At 36.9% G+C, this 21,716-nt stretch overlaps 1 protein-coding gene across 8 annotated transcripts in view; it reads left to right on the forward strand.

Annotated features, from left to right (window-relative positions):
• Window positions 1-21,716, forward strand: part of ZNF385B (zinc finger protein 385B) — a 413,030-nt gene that overhangs the window by 373,711 nt on the left and 17,603 nt on the right. For all 8 annotated transcript variants that reach the window (XM_047869625.1, XM_047869626.1, XM_047869624.1 and 5 more), the window contains one exon: window positions 7,688-7,850. In XM_047869625.1, the coding sequence (XP_047725581.1) occupies window positions 7,688-7,850 (163 nt within the window). The remainder of the gene's footprint in view (window positions 1-7,687; window positions 7,851-21,716) is intronic.

Below are 21,716 nucleotides of genomic sequence, written 5' to 3' on the forward strand. Positions count from 1 at the left end.
GAAAATTTCTAGTTTAATCTTGTACTTTAGTGTAGAGACCACCTTAATATGACTCAGGTTAGCTAAGTGACTACTAAATATGTACAATTGCATCATTTTTACTTAGTTTTATCTGTATGTTTTGAAAGGGTGTGGTATTAGTCTTTACATTTACATATTCACTTAATTTTGAATTATAAAATGTATGCTAGGTTTTAAAAATTGGTTTAGGGCTTGGAGGTATGAGTTTTACTAAAAACTACTTTGTAAAAGAGATTTTAAAATGAGTAATGATACATAAATAATATATTAAACATATATGACATATTACTAATGCCATTCTTCAACCAGTTTTCTGATCACTGCACTTTCAAAGTTACTTTGCCACTTTTGTCTACTTTACAGATATTATATATCAAATATAAGGAGACACAATGCAAATTCTAATTTTAGATTTATTTTGTATCATTTATGTAAATTTCCTTAATATGGGAATGGAAGTAAATGTAATACCTTCTAGACTGATTAAAAATTAATGTGTGGAAGCCTGGGAGCCTAATTTAAAAGACCATCAGAAGACTTGAATTAGTTAGCTATATACTCACAGCTTTAATGTGTAGACCTGAATTATACTGCATTACTTATCATTGAGTACCAAAAATCACTCTTATAAAGCACATAATGGCAATCCGTTTCCCCACTGAAAGATAGCAGCACTTTCAAACATATTAGATACTTAGAACGTAACTGTGAAATCACTGTAAATTCTGAATTGCCCTTCTTTATATTTCAAGGTAGCTGAGAATGAGCAACTAAAATTTCCCAGTTTAATATAAGATGTGAAGATAATTTGGGAGAGGTAGATAGTTTCCACTTTTGGGAAAATCATAAAATAAGTGACTCAAGAATATTAAGTAATTATTACCAAATCCTTAATGTTTTGTAGCATACTATAAAAATAAAAGACGGTATCCATGTGTTGCATAAAAACTCTAAGATTTAAAAGTTCTAACACATTAGGCCCCATATGCATAATTCTTAGAGAAAATTAGATATTTTTATAATTTATAAATGTTCTCATTATTTCATAGTCAAGATTATGTTGGTGTACAGAACACTAATTTTCCCATTTGGGGCATAATAACTTAGAGAATCTGGTTTATAAATGCATTCTATGTGGAGTTCATGACTAGCTCCCTTATGATTTGGGGGATAAATTAAGGGCATATTTTCCTGGGTTTTATTTACTTCATCTTGCCTCGATTGAACTGTAGAGCAAATACTAGGAGCTTACACATACATTTATTATTAAATTGACTCAAATATTGACCCCCAAGCCCAGACAACAAGATAAATATATCTTTCAAAATTGTAATGTAATATGAAATGGAGAGTAAGCAATCTTATTTTCTTAGGGTAAGCATTTCAGATACTTTTTGCTTAATTCTTAACTAAATTCTCATGATGTTAAAGAAATTGTGACATTAAATAAATCTCATTTTCTTATCCATTATTTATGTTGAAAAAAAATCTCATAAACCTTAGGTTGGTGGGGGAAAATATTTTCAAAATACAATCTCTGTAATTTGTGATATTCATGAATAGAATTTGGAAATTAATATTCTGGAACAAACTTCATCTTGACACATATGTATGATTGAGTTGTTTTTGAACTGTGGCCTAATTTGAAAAAAAAAAGGAAAGAATAAGGAGGAGAGAGCAGAATTCAATGAAATGAAATGATTTGGTTTCATCTTAAAGCATCTGGGGCTCAGATCACAGTTGACATGGTCAAGTTCATATAACTAACTGTCTCTTTAATGCCCTGCTTTACTCAACCCTAACTGGAAACGTATGGTATAGGTGAATATTCAGGAGAAGAATCTTAGATTGCTGGAAATCATCTAAAATTAATAATCCACCTATTGGGTGCCTAGGTGGTTCAGTCAATTAAGTGTCTGTCTCTTGATTTTGGCTCAGGTCATGATCTCACAGTCATGAGAAAGAGGCTTGCGTTGGGCTCCACACTTGGCTGGGCATGGAGCCTGCTTGGAATTCTCTCTCTCCCTCTCCCTATGCCCCTCCCCTGCTTGTGTATGCTCTCTCTAAATTAATTAATTAATTAAATTAATAATTCACCTTCACATAATTGAAATATAAAACTCACTGGAAAAATGATGCAAAATTTTCTTCACTTGGAACTCTGCAAAAAACAATTTTATTTTTTTAAAGCACTTAAAAAAAAGACTTTTTGCTGTATTCTCAATGATTTTAAACTCAAACTGCAGTGTTTTTCTACTTCATTATGTAAATTCTGTCATAGTTGTTAGGTCCATTTATAGCTTCTCCATGTTTCAATATGTAAAGTAATTCCACCAGTGAATCATGTTCCAGAAACACGAGCTTTGAGACTTTTAGCTGACTAATAGGCTACGTTTGAAAAATTAACTTGATAACTTAAAGCCCACTAAAGAAAGAAATGAGCTAATTTGCCTACATGGGAATGTTTTGATAACGTGAACAAATATATGTGTAAAGCTCATGTTTTCAAATATTGGCATTTTAAAACAGCAGCAACCCAAGAACTCCACTTTTGTCTAATGGTATTTGATAGAATCTAAATTGAGCCCAAAGAGAATTAGCAGTCCAGAATGCACATCATTTCTTCCTAGAGAACCATGTCTTTTCTCTTTAGCAATATAGAAATATTTGGAGTTGATTTTTTTTTTTTTTACATATGTACTCTAAAGCCATTGAATATGAAACACTATGGCCGGAACTCTGGCCATGCAGGAATCCAGAGCGCACCGTTCACTCATTCCTGGAGTTGCACAGCGTGGCGACTATGCACAGATTGTAGCAACCTGGAGTGTTTCACTTAGCTATAAATTAGAAATTGGCAAGGACATTATGTCTTTGTAAGCTAAAAAGCTCATATTGGTTATAATTTTGTCTGGACTTTGTTTTCAATAGATCCCAATAGATTGAGGATTGAATGAAGTAAATATCAAAGCCAGTAGTATGTCATTACTGATAGTGTAAGCCTTACAATTGCAAATACCAGCAGAAAGATTTACTAGCAATCTTTGGATTAAGTAAGCCTTGCTCTTGGGTGCATTTTATGTTTCATATGCTGTAGCTTTGTCTCTGAAAGTGTGTGATTTTGTCAATGCAACAATATGCAAAAAGCCTTTTAATAGTTAAAAATAGTCTGTGTTAAAGTAAAGATTTAAATAATGATTTAGCTATTTATTAGTCTTTAGTTTGTTTCTTAATATGTTTAGCTGTAGTATTTTAAGTGCCATGCTTTTATCTCAAACAATTATTAAAGCTTCGATATAAATAATTTAGTTGTTGTTTTAATATAGGATTATAGTTTGGAGCAGAGGATAAAATCTGTGATGCAAAAGCATCATCTTACTTTATAACCATTTTCTCTACAAGATGCCTATGAAAAGAACATTTGTTGTTTTAATTGTAGAACACTATTATACATTTCTGCTTTACAGGGGATAATAATTTTCAGAGTAGCACCCTGTGACCCTCCTTCCCTGTTGTGCCCCTCCACATCGCCACTTCAGAACCCCACCCCCAGAGCAGGCCCCAGCTGGAATGTCCCTTTGTCATGAAGCTTCCGTGATTGCCTCCAAACCAAAGAGATTTGCCCCTTCTCTAACTCCTATTCCTGTTTGTTGCTCTTTACACCCCACTTTACAATTCCACTCTCTGCTTTGAGTTGCAGTTATTTGCAAGCCTTTCTTTTCCTTCCAACCAGTCTTGTGAGTAGGGGTCTTTATTTTTAATATTTCTCAATGTCTAGCACGTGGCAGGTACTAAATAGTTTTTTGTGCAACAATAATAATGTTTTCCCATTTTAATGTAGCCCATTTTTATGGTAGTTCATCTGACCTCTTTCTTATTTGGCCTTTTAGTGTATAGAGTTTTTCTGAAAAGTAACTGACCTCTTCTATTTCCCATGTAGCACTGCTTAACACACTGAAATCTAAGGTCTCAGAAAAATAGGCACCGATAGTTTTACTGATGCAATTTATTTAATGAAGGAAAGAGTTCTCATTAGTTTTCAAAAAGCAACCGGATGGGACTTATTGGTAAATAAATAGTTGAGGACTTTGTTCTTCCCCACTTTGTAAGTTTGTCTTTGGACTGTCCTTTCTATACAAAATGAGCACAGTTTAATGTCATGTTTCAAGATCCAAGGCACCTTTCTGAAGTCCAAATTAGGAATAAGGTAAAAACCAGAAATGGGAGTGTAGTGCATTTTAGAAATTTTTAGTGTTATGTTTTTATTTTTGAAGCAATGCATTATCTCTGTCTTTAACTTTTTTGTTTGGACCAGTGGGGTCCACTGGGGAGGAGAGATGTAGAGATTTTGGGAAAGCAAAAGGCTTTAGTAACAAAAATGGAGATAAACAGAAGAGAAAATTCCAGGATGTCATTTCCTGTCGAAGCTATTCCTCTGCCAGTAGATGGTCAGGTTGCTACTGGGGTGACCTGTGAGAGAAAGACCTAGATACTAATGAATTCTTATGTGGAGTCAGTATGGTGGTTTAGGCGACTTATGAATTCTGACAATTGTTGGCAAGAGTTTCTTTGATCATTGCCAGTTAGGGGCATGGTAGCACTTTTGGCGGGGAAGCAGAAAGCAAGCCATTAGAGCTAGACAAATACATGTCTGCTGTTTAGTCACTGAGGTGTAAAGTAAGTCAGTTTGGTCAACCAGGTCTCTTAGAAGTGATACAAGAACCATTGTTGATTGGGCTTGATTGTGTTGCCTAGTTCATGGGTTTTCTGGCTCTTGTCCTTTTTTCTTTCGTTCCTCAACTAAGGAGAGTCCTAGATAATGAAGTCAGGTTAATCGTGTTACTATTTAACAGTGTCTCAGTTTCACTTGAAGATTTGCCCAGGATTTAGAAGCTGTTGACACTGCCCCAGACACAGTACTGAGGATAGCAAAGTGCTAGTACCAAGAATACCACACGGGAGTTGGAAAGATGCAAATGTGAGGGAGTGGTGCCTGCCACTATCTTTATTCCACAGTCCTTCCCAAATAACATTCAGTAGAAGCTAAGTTCCCTTGGTGCACTTCTCTCCATGCCCCAAAACTCAAAAGGGAAGTGGATCATGGCTATGGAGAGTTCTTTCCATCTTGGCATCCAGTGAGGCATCACTTAGCTGGATCTTTATCTCAAGTGCTAATTGATGCTGTTAACTTTCTGCAGTGATGCCAGGAAATTGTAATTGAGGAAATGACACTCTGCTTATCTTGTGCTAGGAGGTTTTATTTAGAGAACCGTACGTTTCGTTTCATTAGCCGAAGGGCACTAAAGTAACATCACACTATTTAGTATACTGGAAAGATGAGTTATTAGGTCTCCTGATACCATGTAGAAATTGTTATATACCTAAAAAGTAAGACTTTCTGAGCTCTTCAGCAGAAGGATCAGGCCTAAGGTACTATACTAGTATATTTTCCATGAATTAAGTAGTTTTTTCCTACTCAGAAGCTTCTATTAAGACATACTCTTTCACTGAGTCATTAAAAACAGCATGCTTTTTTTGTAACTTTTCCCTTTTAATAAAATTATAATGTTAACTTATTGTGAGTATGTGTACATAAATGTGTGGGCAAATCATTAAATAGGGGTATCCAATGTAAGCATTCCAGATGTACAGAATGGCTTCTACACCTACCTGTGTGACTTTTGACATGTTATTTAACTTCTCTGTGCCTAGTTTTCTGTTTGTAAAATGCTAATTGATAATGGTACCTACCTCACAGAGTATTATGAGGATTAAATGAGCCAATACACATAATACATTTAGAACTATGCTTGGCAGTGGGTCAGTAATATTAGTCATTATTATTATTACTTCATGTCATCAATTTTTAAATTTTTATTTGTATATTTTCTTAATTTATATCCAACCATCTATATCAACTAGACTTAACCGTTCTTAGTTCATAATACATAAAGAACTTATGTTGTACTTTTCTCCTTCCTTGGTATCGTTATTTTTTTTCCAGCTTGACAGAGATCAACATGAGAAGTCCTTAAGCAAACCAACTATAGCAAACCAAGTCCTTAAGCAAACCAACATAAGTCAATACAAGGCTATTGACCTTGGGTGATCAGGGTTCAATGCTAAGAAAATCACTTACATATCTTTAGTTGAAATACAGAATTAAAACCTGGCTCCTTCTGTCCATTTTTACTCCCATCTCCCTACTTACACATGTGTGCACATTCACACATACGCACTCCATCTGTATTCAGCTTGCTGAGGAAAATGAGTGAAAACACTAGTGCAACCATCTTCAAACACATACATGTATAAGGAAAACTGACATTTTATAAAGTTTTTATTGTAGAAATTCTCTAATGAAAAGTCATTTTATGATAAGTTTATCATCTATTTCTCCTTTATAACTAAGCTAATATACCAGATAATATATGTTTTAATTTGGTTTTTTTGTTTGTTTGTTTGCTTCTGTCAAATGCATGTTTGTATTTTCAGGTTCTATTCAAAATGAAATTGAAGCAAATATACTTAGATTCTTTTGTTAATATGTTTATTAGTGCTAGATGGCCAAAATATAAAATCTGTGTTCTTTAGGCAGAGAGAGATTTTTCAAATGTCAACAAATTGACCAAATGTTTTCTTGTTTTACTGTAATCTGGTTTTTGATTTTTAAAGATTTTTAGTAGTCACTTGTCTTGCTTTCTTTTCTTCCTTTCGATCTAGTATTGAAGTCACAGTTCCACCTATACTTTATGTATAAGTGAGTGAAACCCTAACTGCTTTGACTTCAGAATCTCATCTGAGATGAGAAACAAGGATTGTCCCTACCTCCTTTGTGGCTTAAATTATCTGTTCTTGAGGGGCGCCTGGGTGGCTCAGTCAGTTAAGTGACCAGCTTTGCCTCAGGTCATGATCTCATGGTTCGTGGGTTTAAGCCCTACATCGGGCTCTGCGCTGACAGCTCGGAGCCTGGAGCCTGCTTCAGATTCTGTGTCTCCCTCTCTCTCTGCCCCTCCCCCACTAGTGCTTTGTATCTCTCTCTCTCTCTCTCTCTCTCAAAAATAAACATTAAAAATTAAAATAAATAAATAATAAATAAATAAAAATAAATTATCTGTTCTTGGAACTGGAATCATCAAAATGATGCATGAAGCACATGTAGATGACTCTAAAATGTAGCACCATTTCCACCCACCAGCAAGTTGCTCTGTCACGTCAGTTGCTCTCAGAGCAGAGCCCAGAAGAAAGTAGATACAGGGCAAACAGGCTTTTAGCTGAAGGGAAACAAAGTGGGATGTTTGTGGAAGGACATGCCCAAAGCAGCTTGATGCCAGCTAAATGTTTGAAAAGTAACCCCACAGGGAGTGTTGGGAGGGAGCTGATGACAAAGCTCACCTTCATCACAATTGTGGCCTGGTGCTGTTGTCCACTCACGTAATGTCTGATTTTAAAAGACACAGGTCCTCTGTGCTATAGAGAAGGTTTCAATGTACAAAAACCCCTTAGATACTGGTTGGCCACTTCATGAAATGCCAAAACCGTAGTTGAGTGCTGAGTTGTAAATGTCCGTGGTGCCTATGAATGAATGTATATTTTCCTGCATGATCATCCATTGTGGCGTTTGTAAGTAGCAAAAAAAATGAGCCTGATTTGTTCTCCTTTGTAGAGCCAGGCCGAGGCCCACTACAAAGGAAGTAAACATGCCAAGAAGGTCAAAGCACTAGAGGCAACGAAAAATAAACCCAAAATGGTTTCTTCCAAGGACAGCGCAAAGGCTAATCCCAGCTGCTCCATCACTCCAATCACAGGCAACAGCTCTGACAAATCAGGTCAATGACACTTTTTGTTCTTTACATTCTTTGTGTTTCTCCTGGTCCCCTGCCCCAACCCTACACTCCTTCCCTCGGCAGTTGCATGTTACTCTCCATGATTTGTTTTTATGATATTAATATGTTTCCTTCACAGGAAGGGTTATGTGTTTGCACGGAATCTAGGCATTTGATATGTTACCATTCCATGTTGTTAAATATATACATTTAAGTATATATATGTGTGTGTGTAAATATATATATATATATATGTATATGTATATATGCATGAAAATAAGCAGAGGCTACTTGGTCACAATGTGTTTAGACAAAAATCAAGAAATGGATCTAATCTAAAATACTGAGTTTGTTACCTTTTTATTCACTTTATGTTTGGTTTTTGCTATAGCTATTTTCAGTGAAGGAATTCTTAAAGTTGTTTATTAATAGACATTTTTATATTCTTTTACCGCAGTAAAGGGGAGTGGAGGGGCAAAAAGGTGAAGTTTTCTGAGAGTGGCATTATTGAATGAATCTGGAAATGTGTTCAGTAATAAGAGATTTTGATTTTTGAAGATCTATGTAGAGTTCCCCTCACAGTTACATGAACTTGAGGATTTTAAGGGAGCTATTTAAAAGTTATGAATTGGCTAACAGAACCTTACATAATTGGAAATGGGCTACTAGGAAATGCCTCCTAAGAAGAGTCTGCATTTCGGGGTGCCTGGGTGGCTCAATCAGTTAAGCGTCTGACTTCGGCTCAGGTCATGATTTTGTGGTTCCTGAGTTTGATCCCCACATCGGGCTCTGTGTTGACAGCTCAGAGCCTGGAGCCTGCTTTGGATTCTGTGTCTCCCTCTCTCTCTGCCCCTACCCCGCTTGTGCTCTGTCTCTCTCTCTTTCTCTCAAAAGTAAATAAACATTAAAAAAAGTAAAAAGAAAAAAAGTTAAAAAAAATAAGAGTCTGCATTTCATAGTCCAATGAATCAGCAGTTTTTCTGAGTAGATTCAAACTGAATGACTCAGAAAGAAGAGAAAAAAATCACTCTTCTAGCATGTATATCATGAAATTGGATGTTTAAAAGACTTTCACACACAACTGCCCTTCAGGGAGCAAGATGGATAAGTAATCTCATTTCACTAACTGAGGAACAGTGTCTATGAAAGGAGACTAACAGATTATATCCCTTTCCCTTATGTTTGACTCTGTCTTCAGGGACCTCTCTGTTGTTGGAAGCGCACGTGCACGTGCATGCACATACACAAACACATACACAAACACACTTCTCTTCTGAATCTCTTCTGCTCTTCAAATCCTTGTAAAATTTGAGGGGAAGACTTAACAATGCTTTCCTGTGGCTGCTCAGGGCCTTTGGAGAAGAGCAAATCCACTACTATAAGAGGAACTTTCAGATAGCCTGGTCAGGTAAAAAGACTATTTAGGAAGGGACAATTATTGATCAGGTCCCAGGAATGCTGCTTCTAAGAGCTCTACAGCCTAGGGTTGAGTTAACCCAAATTTGATAAGAAAACCTTTTTGTTCTTTGTGTGATGGAATCACTAAATCATGTTATCTGATGAACAGATAATACTAGATTATTACATCACACCTCTTCCCTTCTAAAGAATAAAGTCTTTTTATGTATGTTATGTAATTAATCTTTCACCCAGGTCTATCAGATACTAGGATAAAGCATTATCCACAGTTTACGAAATAGCAAACTAAGGCAAAGTCCATATTGCAGCAGTTATTACTGGAGGTTACCCAGTGTTTGGAAGAATAGGATCCATCATCTCCTGACTTCCTGCCTCGTTTCATTTTCTACAAGATATTGTTGCCTCTATGAAACATACCCTGCCAAAGGTTTTATTACCTGAATTATGCTCTTGAAGCAAAGCAGAACTTATACACAAAATGATAAAACAATGTGAGCCCATTCTTTCAGTTTATTTTGTGTTGCAAGCTAATAGCACAGTTGGTAGGTGTTGTGAATGTTCCAGTATTGCTGTTGTGTATGCTCAGTGCTCCCCTTAGTTATATTATTACTTGGGAATTGGGTTTGTCTAGGGATAGTAGCAAAAGTATTGAGTGGAAAGAAAATGTTAAAAATAGAGAAGTATCAACAAAAGTAGAGAAGACAATTAAAAAGAGAAGGAAAGACGTGGAAGAAGAGGAAAGGAAGCACAAAAAGAAAAAGTCAAAGACTAAGATACACAGCCAAGGAAAAAGCAATGTGAAAATAGAAAATCCAAATACAGGGGCCTGGGTCACAATACCTACTCAGGGGCCTGAGTACCTTATACCTACAAGGTACCCAATGAACACATGTGAAAATTTAAACAATTCAAGGGACTTATTCCTACTGTCAAATACTAGTGACAGCTTAGTGAAAGAGACTTTCTAAGCACTTGTGTTTCCCTAGTGAGCATTAAGTACACACTAGGATCAAGTAGGAAAGAGAACTGAGGTCTAGAAGAACCGTAGGGGGTGAGAGTAGGGAGAGAGCCACAGAATCTCTTCCTCAGTAGCTATGTGGTGGTCTCTGACCCTGCATCCTCTGCTTCCTCCACCACTTCTCTATCCACTGCAAAGTACTTGTGGTCTAACAGAATTGGCCTCACTCACTGTGTCATTGTCCAGACTTGGACTAGAAGTAATGGTAACCAGTGACATTTTGGAGTTACCTCATTTTCCATGTTTCCGTACTCAAAATATGTGTAAATTATTTGATAATTCATTGGTCAGCTTATTCAGATTACTTCTTCCTTTCCCTATGTTTTCTATAAACATTAACACTAATGAACTTATTTTATTTGTTCTGTCATATCCACAAAAGCAATACCAAAGTTGTTGAAAGGTGGCACTACTTAAAAATAAAGTGGGTTGTGGGGTGCCTGGGTGGCTCAGTCGGTTAAGTGGCTGACTTCGGCTCAGGTCATGATCTCGCGGTCCGTGAGTTCGAGCCCCGCGTCAGGCTCTGTGCTGACAGCTCAGAGCCTGGAGCCTGTTTCAGATTCTGTGTCTCCCTCTCTCTGACCCTCCCCCGTTCATGCTCTGTCTCTCTCTGTCTCAAAAATAAATAAACGTTAAAAAAAATTTTTTTTAAATAAAAATAAAAAATAAAGTGGGTTGTATTTGCTGAATAGATATATGTTCTTCTGTCACCTTCAACTGAATATCAGTGTCTAAGCAAGAATTCCCACATGCATTTAGTAGAACTTTCAAGTTAGAAAATTAGAAACTTTGCCCAGCTGAGAAATCTGGTCTAAACAATGTAATGTGTAATCTATTGCTAACTACCTATTTCTGAATCCTTAAAAAGCTCCCACAGCTTTGTCAGAGTCCTAGATTTTTCAGAAACTGGTTTTGATTCCATTTAAAACTCTGTTTTAGAAGAACAGAAGACTTGAAATCCAGTCCTTCATAAATGGTCTACGTGGAATGTAGAGAGGAAGAGGAAGGGAAAGGGCAGAGGAATAGCGACTATGACACTTAACTGACCAAAATGTTTTATTTGAGACAATGTTTTATTTGAGACAAATGTTTTATTTGTCTCTAAGAAATCAACCAAAACTTTGAGTAACAGTCACAGTGCAAAGTCATGGTTGACTGCCAATTCTTATGAGACCGAAGTTCCCTAGCATTGGTCTTTCATTTCTGAATGAGGAGTTCCTATCAAGCAGACATGTGCAGTAGCTACAGAGAAAGTTCTTAGATATTTAAATCAAAAGTGAACGTGTTGGTTACTTGATGTCTCAGCCACCAGATTTCAAATATCCAGATGTTCACAGCATCCACGTGACCAGCTAATTCCATTTCCATTCTCATATTTTAGCATCAGTTACTTAGCAATAGAGGACAAATCATGTTTAATTGGCACAAATCTTGAGGGAGAGGAAATAGATATCAAGGAAAGGAACTCCTGGGAGTGGAGCATCCTGGGATTCACCAAACATCAGTCAAGGAAAAGTATTATTTCAGAGTACCTAACAGGGAGCATTGGACCAACAGATAACCTCTGTTTGTTCCTTAAGAGCACAGATTATTTATTCTAAGAAGCAGCCTAACGATATTCCAAGAGTTAGAAAAGCTTTATTACTTGCTATTTTGGCACTTGGGACAACCTTTTTTTTTTGTTTATTTTATGATACATTTGGAGATATAATGTGGCTCATATTGTAGCTGGGTCTGTGCAATACAAGTAGATTTACTTTGATGGAGCTATCAGATATAAAAATTTCAGGGTATCATGGCAAGCTTTCTTTTTTTTCTCTCAGGTCAGTATACAAAATGAGCTTAAGTTATAAGAGTGTGTATTTCACTTACTGTAAGAAGCTCTGACCACATGATTGAAAAAATTAAATATGTTTCATTAAAGGCAGTTAAAAATAGTTGTCCCATTCACATGTTAGAAGTTGAGGTAGAGTTAAATGTAAAATCCAAAGAAATGGCTTCCTGGTCTCCCAGGATCTATCCCAACTTTTAACGATGCATCAATGGGAGTTCAAAACATGGTAGGAGGGAGGAGAAATGTGCTTTAGGAGAATTAGGGTCAAAACACAGCAAGCATTAAGCAGCTTCAGGAAGATGACTGGGACGTATTAGCCAGACACTCGACCCAAATATCTCCCTGGAGTTCAAGTGTCATAATGCCATATGACAGTACACTTCCCTGTGCTAATATGCCCTATACATCAAACTGAATGCTCTTTGTGACAGCATTTAACCCCTCATAACAGGTTCAAAGAAAACCAGAGCCTTCAAAAAACCCTATTTCTTGAAAATAATAAAATATTTTTATAATCAACCTAATGATAAAATATTGTGATAGTCAACCCTAATGGTCCATATGTCGAGTCTTTAGCACTAGATTTTTTTAATTAATTAGATATCAAGTGGGGAAAATCCGTTTCTAGTTCAAAGTATATAAAGCTATTTAGAGCTAAACAGCCTTTAATCAGTTGCTGTCTGAACAGATGAAAGCAGATGGAATGATTCAAAATGCTATAGATATATTTATAAATGCAATTAAGAGCAAAGATAATGAAACCAGCATGTTCTGGTTGAAATATAACAATAGGAACACCTTAAATTCATTCGGTTTACAAAATCCAGTAACATACATTTTTGTATGACCCTCTCAGTAGCCCTGTGACTGTTAGGGCAGAAATTGGTATCCATCTTTTATTCATTCATGCAACAAACTTCATGTCCATTTATTTATTCAAGAAATATTTACTATATATACTAAATAATATTGCATATATGTATATCTGGCCAGATACTAGGGTGCAACAATGAACAGAAAGATATTTTCTTGCCCTCAAAGAGCTTCCAACTTACTGTGTTTTTTTAAATGTGTTAGATATTAGGGCTACAAAGGAAAATAATACATAGTTACCACCTTCAAGCTGCTCTCCAAAATATAGTAATGATGAGGACCATGGATCTAGGAAACATGAAATAGTTTGTGTGAGGTTGCACCACTCATATCCCAATAGAGTCAGAACAGGAAGTCAGGGCTTCCTGTTCAATGCATATGCCATTATTCCCATTACTTCTAAACTTCTCTTACTTAGGAATAAATACAAGTATCCCAATGGGCCAAGTCAGAAACCACTAAACCACTTTTTTAAGAAATAGTGAGTAGGACCATACTTTAATTTTTTTCCCGTTTTATTTAAATTCCAACTACTTAACATGCAGCGCAGTATTAGTTTCAGGTGTAGAATCTAGTGATTCATCACCCACACACAATGCCCAGGTCTCATCAAAAGTGCCCTCCTTAGGGCTGATGGGGGGTGGGAGGGAGGGGAAGGTGGGTGATGGGTATTGAGGAGGTCATCTTTTGGGATGAGCACTGGATGTTGTATGGAAACCAATTTGACAATTTCATATTTTTAAAAATGCCCTCCTTAGTACCCAACACCTGTTTAACTCATCCCCCTGACTACCTTTATATATTATTTTTAAATTACTTGCTGACTATTGATATTTTTCAGTAAAATATACGGCATTGAAAGAGTCATTAAGGCTTTGTTTTCTTAATAATCCTTAGTTCCTCTGCAGTATGTTGTCTGTAGCATTTAACTGTAATAGAACAAAGCTTTAGAGGCTACAGATCTTTTCCAGGGAAAGTTTGAATGAAAACACTCATTTCGGGTAACTGCCAAATGTTCTCAAAGCTCCAGTTTCACATATAGATTTTATGTGTCTAGAGCCAAATATACTCACTGAAATAGAGGTGGACACTGGGTAAGGCATCTCCAATATGGCAGAAACCTTGAACTGCACCCCAAAGGGTCCAGCTGGGTTGTCCTGAACACCATCCACATTTTCAGTGGCATTCTGAATCATTCCATCTAAAATATTCCCACTAGGAATAGGGAGATGGTTTTGTTTATCCTATACCCATGACCCTACCATGGGAACTGTGAGATGACAGTGTCAGAAAAGACAAAAGAAGGAAGGAAAGAGGACAGAATACCTCAGAACAGCTCATTTTAGTCTTCAGCATATTGTGCTTTTGCATTGGGGCAATTCCTCAAGTATGAACCCAAAGTAGTTATCAACTTACCTGCAAAGTCTGTAGTTTAGCTTTTTATGGTTACCCTATTGCTTTACAAAAGTGTATTTTCAGTTTCGTTGAAGAGTCTTTCTGCCGAGGATACAAACGGAGAGACCCTCGCCTCGTCATTTTTATGGGTTCCCCTGTGTGTTTCATAGTTTTTATGTGTTGTTACAAATGGGGCCAAGTTTTCCAAATGACAACTTCTCATTTCCTCTGACGGTCACAGGACTCCATCGATTAGCCAGCAAGGTCTTTGTAACTGCCTCCTCCCCCCTTTCTGTCTCTAGCAACAGGACCTTGTGCTGTTTAGTAGAAGAAAATGATAGTTTTCAGCTTTGACAGCATCTGTCATTTATAGACAAGTGCCATCATAAATTTGGCATACATCTATCTGAATCCAGGAGGCCGAGATTTAGTATCCCTCATAAAATAATAGATTAACTATATTTATGACAAACATCTTAAGTCTGAAATTCTGGGGTACAATCATGTAGAACATAAATTGAGTCCCATCTGTCTAAAGAGAACAGACCATTATACTAAGGCTCATATTTTCATGAAATGTACATATATCATTAAGACTTTCAAAGTCAATTTAAAAAATGAAACTGCCTCCATCTTTGCCCATGCACCTTGAATTTGACAACAGCATCCTGCCAGGCAAGGCTGCAGATTCTTAGAGAGTTAAGTGTTGTCATACTCTAGAAACTAACTTCTGAAACTTTTGAGCATTTTATATTGCTTCCAAATCATACTGAGCATTTATTGTTAGTTTCTCGACTTCTGAAAACTATTTCCTAACATTGCTCTAAGAAAGTGAAGCAAAAGTTGAGACTCACTTATGATTTACTGAAGCTCTATTAACCTATAATTTACTTGGGACATGTTATAAACAATTCCAAGAAGCAAAACCTCAGATATCTCCTTGTTAAGGCTTATATCACTATCAAAAACTTTTCTCATCTTTAGACATATTTATTTTAACCGGTATTCATCTCTTTTGATTAAACTTATTTACAACCCTTCTGCATTGACAAGATACTGGAACATAAGAGGATTTTGTGTGTACATTGAATAATTTTATAAATGCACCACCATAAATGCCCCTAAGATTTTAATGAAGGTTATTGCATACATTTTATTACATTCCACTTATTTACTTCAGGAAAAATTCTCTTATAGTGAAATATTTTTTTGAGATTGGATGGATGATCAAATAGAATCACCCAATAAATATTTATAGATTCTTTGTTCAGGTCACTGGTACTAGGCGCTTTGGGGGATTCTAGGCCCAGTTCTGATGGTGCCACACTAATTTAGCTTTATAGAATAAAGCTTAAAGTGTTTTGCATAGAAACATTTATAAAGTATTTTCCACTTCCCTGACTTCTTTCTGCAAGAATCAGGTTTACTGTTGTGGAAACTGGCATGGCATCACACATTAATAGCTTGGTGTTCTCATTTTTATAGGCCAGCTCTATCAGAATAAAATATGCTGTGGTGGTAAAAATGGTCTGTAATCTGTGTTGTCCAATATGAGTGCCATGAGCCACATATAGCTATTCAGGACTTGAAATGTGGCTTGTGCTACTGAGAAGCTGAGTATTTAATTTTATTTAATTTTAAGTACTACACATGACTACTGAATTGGACAGCACATCTGTGGACCGTGGTACTCTCTGCTGTTTTAACTAGCCATGACTCCAGAAAAGGCATTCAATTCTCCGAGCCTGTTTTCTCATCTGTAAACTAGGAACAGTGCGCTCCCTGCATCACAGTGGTGTTTTGTGGATCAAATAAAGTGACTTTGAAAGAGCATTGCAAAATGTAAAGCATAATAAAAATGCCCATTGTTGATATTCTTAGTTTTGAGTTGTTTTTTTAACCTCTTGTGGAGTGGCCCCTTCCTGCTGCCATCAGTGAGAGGTGACAGGTGGCCCTTGTAGTGGTCAGCTATCATCATCTGCCATTATGCTGTACCTAATATAGTTGATTCTAGAGAGCCAGATCCAATCTTATTAGACTTACCTGCAAACATAATTTTAACAGCAGTACTACTAATAATTAATGTGTAACTGAATGATTATTGTGTATCTGATACTTACATGCTAAATGTTTTGTGTATACTATCTTATTTAATGATACGGTCCTCTGATGGATACTAGAAAGTGAGACATAGCAAGGGGAAATGATGGCTCAGAGTCATCCAGAGAGGAAATAGCTTCAAGCCCAGATTCCCACCCAGGCAGCCTCTCAAATTCACTACCATGATATGCCACCTTTGAATAAAGGTCCATGAACTATAACTGCATGTGCTTTCTGAAGGCTATTTGAGATTTTTTTCCACTAAGTGATACTTCTAGAAGTCTGACACTTCAGAAAGGGGTGTTATTTCTATCCCCACCCTGTTTTACAGCTGGTTTTATTTTTGAAAAATCAAGTTTTGAGTGGCTTTGAATAAGGACATATTAACCACAGTATGATTTTTGCGTGCCAGTTACATACCTTGCATGTGAGCTTGAACTCACACAGATTAGCTCCACTTCTCACTGACCAGCTAACCTTAACCAAATCATGTTCTCTGACCTGTTTCCCCACCTATAAGATGGGAAGGCTCATACCTACTCCCAGAGTTTTGGGGATTAATGAACTGATAATGCCTGCTTCAGTGCCTATCATGTAACAGACACTCAATAAATGCTAGCCATAAAAAGCAACCATTGTTCAAAGAACTTTCCCAGCCCTGTCCTTTTGATTCTATGATCATTTCATGCCGTGCTGCCATGCAACAGTGACCTGAACTTACATTTCTCTTTATGTGCTTATTTTATTATCTCATGGCAATTATTAACACTTGTGTTTTCCTTCCAGATATCAAGGCTTGATGAGCCTGACTCTCCCAGTGGGATATGTAAATATATAGGGAAGGTCCTTCTTGGTCTTCCTCACATTTTTATAAGTGGAGGAAATGTCTTTCTACTCCTTCCCCACAGGTTAACGTAGCTCATCCATCATGGCCACTGTGGCTCCGGGTACTTTGTCCTGCACATGGCAGTCACAGAGTTAGCATATATTAAATTAATACCATTAAAAAAAATTTAATGGGGAAGCTGTAACACCTTCCCTAGACTCTGGACAGGGCAAGAAGACCCTGGTTAGTTTTTTTTTCTTCATCTTCAATAAGATGCATGCCCCACCTCCTAGGTCAACAAACTGCTCTATGCACAGTTACAGTGCTACAAGAAAGGACAACCCAACATACCTCCATTTGTTGAGAGAGAAACCTGGGTGCTCCTTGTGGAGAAGCAGCCCTGTCTGGAGACAGGATTGGCTACTGAGGAGTAGAGGGGTGGTGTAATCAGAATAAGAAACACGCTCCTGCCTAACAAGTCCCTTCTGGCATTTATGTCAGTAAATGAGAAACTTGTCAGCTCATACATTTTGTTTCTGGCTTCTTGCAAAACATTTTCTTAGTGTGCAATTTTTTAATAATTTCTGTATACTATCAACTAGTTAGCCTCTACAAAATATGTGCTTTGTTTTCTTTCAAATATGAAATGACATAAATACTGGAATTTCTTGTCATAATAGAGATTATTTTATTCTTTGCTTTCAAATATTTAAACTTCTGTCAGAATTTTATGATAATTTTTACTCATTTGATTAGCAAAATGGTCATATTTAAGTTAAAACAATTTGCCTTTCCTAGGACAATATCTTTGTTCTTACTTCTCCATTAATAAATAAAATATTTTTACTTAATGGGAAATTAGGGTGCCACATTTTGAGTTAAGGAAAAGTTATTTATTTTATTCTTTTCAACAAAAATTTTATCCAGTCTTTTGATTAATCCATAAGAATAATAATTAATAACCAGTAAAGTTTTTTAAGTATTTTGAAAATTCATTAGTAGATGTTCTGTTTATGTTACTTATGGCATTTTAAATTGAGAAAACTCTTTTTAATTTGTTTAACTGTATTTATTTTGAGAGAGACAGAAATAGTGCGAGCAGGTAAGGGACAGAGGGAGAGGGAGAGAAATCTGAGGCAGGCTCTATGTTGTCAGCTGCAGAGCCCAATCTCAGGGCTCAAACCCACGAACCTTGAGATCATGACATGAGCCATAACCAAGAGTCGGATGTTCAACCGAGTCACCCAGCACCCCAAATTGAGAAAACTCTTTTGGAAAGCAGCATCATAGAATAAGTCAAAAAACCATGAAAACATTTATTCCATTCATTTTACCGTTAATTTCTCTTCCTACAATTTATGCCAAGGAAATAATTCTAAATACAAAGCAAGAAAAATAAAATGTTACATATGAAAATGCCTCCTGTAGCATTATTTGTATTAATGACAGGTGGAAGCAAAATGATCAGTAGAGGGAAGTTATTTCAGTAAAGTCCTTATACCCGATAAAATATGCAGCTTTACAGTAAGTAAAAGCAACATAAAAATGCATATAATACACTAAATCAAAAAGTTAAAAAATATATTAAATCAAAAGTTACAAAATGGCCTATCTATGTATGTGTTATTAAGCCTCCACTGCATGCTCTGTGTCTTACTAGGCACTGGGTATATGATGGTGGATTAGGCAGACTTGGGCCTTGCCATCATGACAGCATACTGTCTGGAAAGGTGAATACTGAACAAGTGATGACAAGCTTAATGAAAAGAGAGAGATGTTGATCTTGTCTGGGAAGGAAAAGAACACCTCAGCAGGGGATTTAAGCTCTCTCTGCCTGGTGAGAAAGATGTCGGCCCTGCAAACAGGGGCCCAGATCTGGGGATGGAAGAGAAGAGGATTCTCATCAGAGGGACCGGTTCTCCATAGGACTTTAGCTGTGAAAGCCTATCTGGTTTAAATAATTGAACCAATGAAAGGACACTTGGAGACAGAGAAGGGAATTTAGGATGTTGGTTTAAAAAAAAAAAGTGATTGAAACGATAGCTAGAAACAGAAAGAAGGCAGAATGAAGTAATGGGCATAAACACAAAAGTTCTTAATCTCTTTTGGTACCATGGATACCTGTGGCTGACTAGTAGCCTAGTCTCAGAATGATGTTCATATTTGTTTTCGTTTTTTTTTTTAAGTAATCTCTACGACCAACGTGGGGTTCGAACTTGTGACCCTGAGATCAGAGTCTCTTGCTCCACCCAACTGAGCCAGCCAGGTGCCCTTCAGAATAATGTTTTTAAGTCCATAAAATTAACTTGTACTTTTACAAAGGAAACCAACTACAATAAATACAGTTGTCAAATGTTTGTTATGATATAGTAACATAGCAATAATGTGTTAAATAAGATCTAGCAACAGGTGTAATATCTACCATAATTTTGAAGTAATGATGAGGCACAGTGTTTCAAGCTTTTTATGACAACTGTAATATCTGATGACAAGATCTTATTCCTATTGGTGGGCATAGTCACAGGTACTGCTAAGACTGCTATAGTTTTTTGCCTTCATTTATAATTGAAGAAAACGCTAAATTTTTATCAGAGATAAATGAAAATAAAGGTACATTTTCTTGCCACTCAAGTTCATGGATTCTGTGAATTCATGGGCCCCTTGGATGTCTGTAGACTCCCTAGGTTAAAAACTCCTATTTAGGGGAGTCTGAGTGGCTTAGTTGGTTAGGTGTCCAACTTCGGCTCAGGTCATGATCTCATGGTTCATGGATTTGAGCCCCGTGTTGGGCTCTGTGCTGACAGCTCAGAGTCTGGAGCCTGCTTCAGGTTCTGTGTCTCCCTCTCTCTCTCTGCCCCTCCCCTCTTCACATTCTGTGTCCCTCTCTCTCTCAAAAATGAATACACATTTAAAAAATTACTTTAAAAAATTATTTTAAAAAATCCTCCTATTTAGTGTGAGAGGCTTATGTTTTTTTTTTCCCTCTATTTCTACATACTGTGTTATTTGCACAATAACTTCCAATGATTTGATGAGTTTATATATCTCAGGGCACAGGTCAGATGGGAAAGAAACTTTTAGCCATAAGTCCCCATGTCACAGTATTCCCAAGGGATCTAGATGATGAGAAACTCTAGACAAGCCCCTTTGGGCACTCAGGCCTCTGGAATTAACAATCACTTTTTAGAGGAGACTTTCTGTGGTCAACAGACTTTCTCCTGCGACCCATAGACCTTAAATATAAAGCTACCTTTGACAATTTCATAATAAAGCAGATTGAATTTAGGCACAAATGCTAGACTCAAAATGTGAAAGTATGATTGGCTTTTAGCACTATATTTTTTAAGAGGATTGGTAGCTTTTTTACACCTGAGAAGTCCAGCTCCTGAATGTCTGCAGTCTCCTTAGGACAGGCAGTACCCAGGTAGGTCCGTGAACAGTGACAGCCCGTACCTATCTCCATGGAGCAGCCTAAGGCAATGAGCTTGTTTGAAGAAAGTAATTTTTTTTTTGTATTTTCTCTATTAAATAAAGATACAATTTTTTAGATGAAGAAAGACTCAGTTTCCTCAGTCCCTCTCAAGCTGACCTTTCCATTGTCAGTGTGCACACCACTCTACCTAGAGTTTCAAAGCTAACACCTAATCTCTGCATCTAGAAGGAAAGACGTGGGAGGAGCAGAATTCAAATGTTTTTCCTTATACCTTGTGAATCGATGTTTCCTCTGTAAAGGGCCATTCATTTAGAAGAAAAAGAACCTGCTCCTCATTCCACCTAGAAAATTAGTTTTTAATCTTATTCCTGGCTTTTGAATCATTATTGGACCTACTCCCTGGGGACTTGATTTGAGTGACAGGAGTTACTTATTCTGTTTTCCATAATAAAGCTGCCTCAGAAATAACTGTTTCACATCTCTCAGTGACAAATCGGAAAAGGGGCAATTTTTCAACGTGGAAAATTTGAAATATGATTTCTCTATTGTACAAGTCAAATGCCTAGAAAACTACACAAAATAGGAGAAAGCTGTTCATTAGATTCAAACTCCAGCAAACCAGCCCTCTTTTGTGCTCCCTTAGGAGAGTGACATGTTCACTAATATCAGTGCCAGCTCATTGATACAGAGTGTATGTAGGCTGCCAGCTTTTAACAAGGAGATATTTGGAGGGGCCACTGTTTTATCTGAATGTTAGACTGGTAGCTTCTGCTCCCCAGCCAAGTGGCATGAAGGACAACAGGGCAATTGTCGTGCAGAGCTGGGCAATGACTATCATTTCACTGGGCCACAGACTCACTGAGTGGTATAGCCCAATGACCAGAATCAAACTGACATGGGCTTTCAAATGGGAAGACCAGGATATCCTAACTCAGGATTGTAGTCTGGCAGAAAATTACAGCACAGGACCT

The sequence above is a fragment of the Prionailurus viverrinus genome, chromosome C1, assembly GCF_022837055.1.
Source record: "Prionailurus viverrinus isolate Anna chromosome C1, UM_Priviv_1.0, whole genome shotgun sequence".
Taxonomy (NCBI): Eukaryota; Metazoa; Chordata; class Mammalia; order Carnivora; family Felidae; genus Prionailurus; species Prionailurus viverrinus.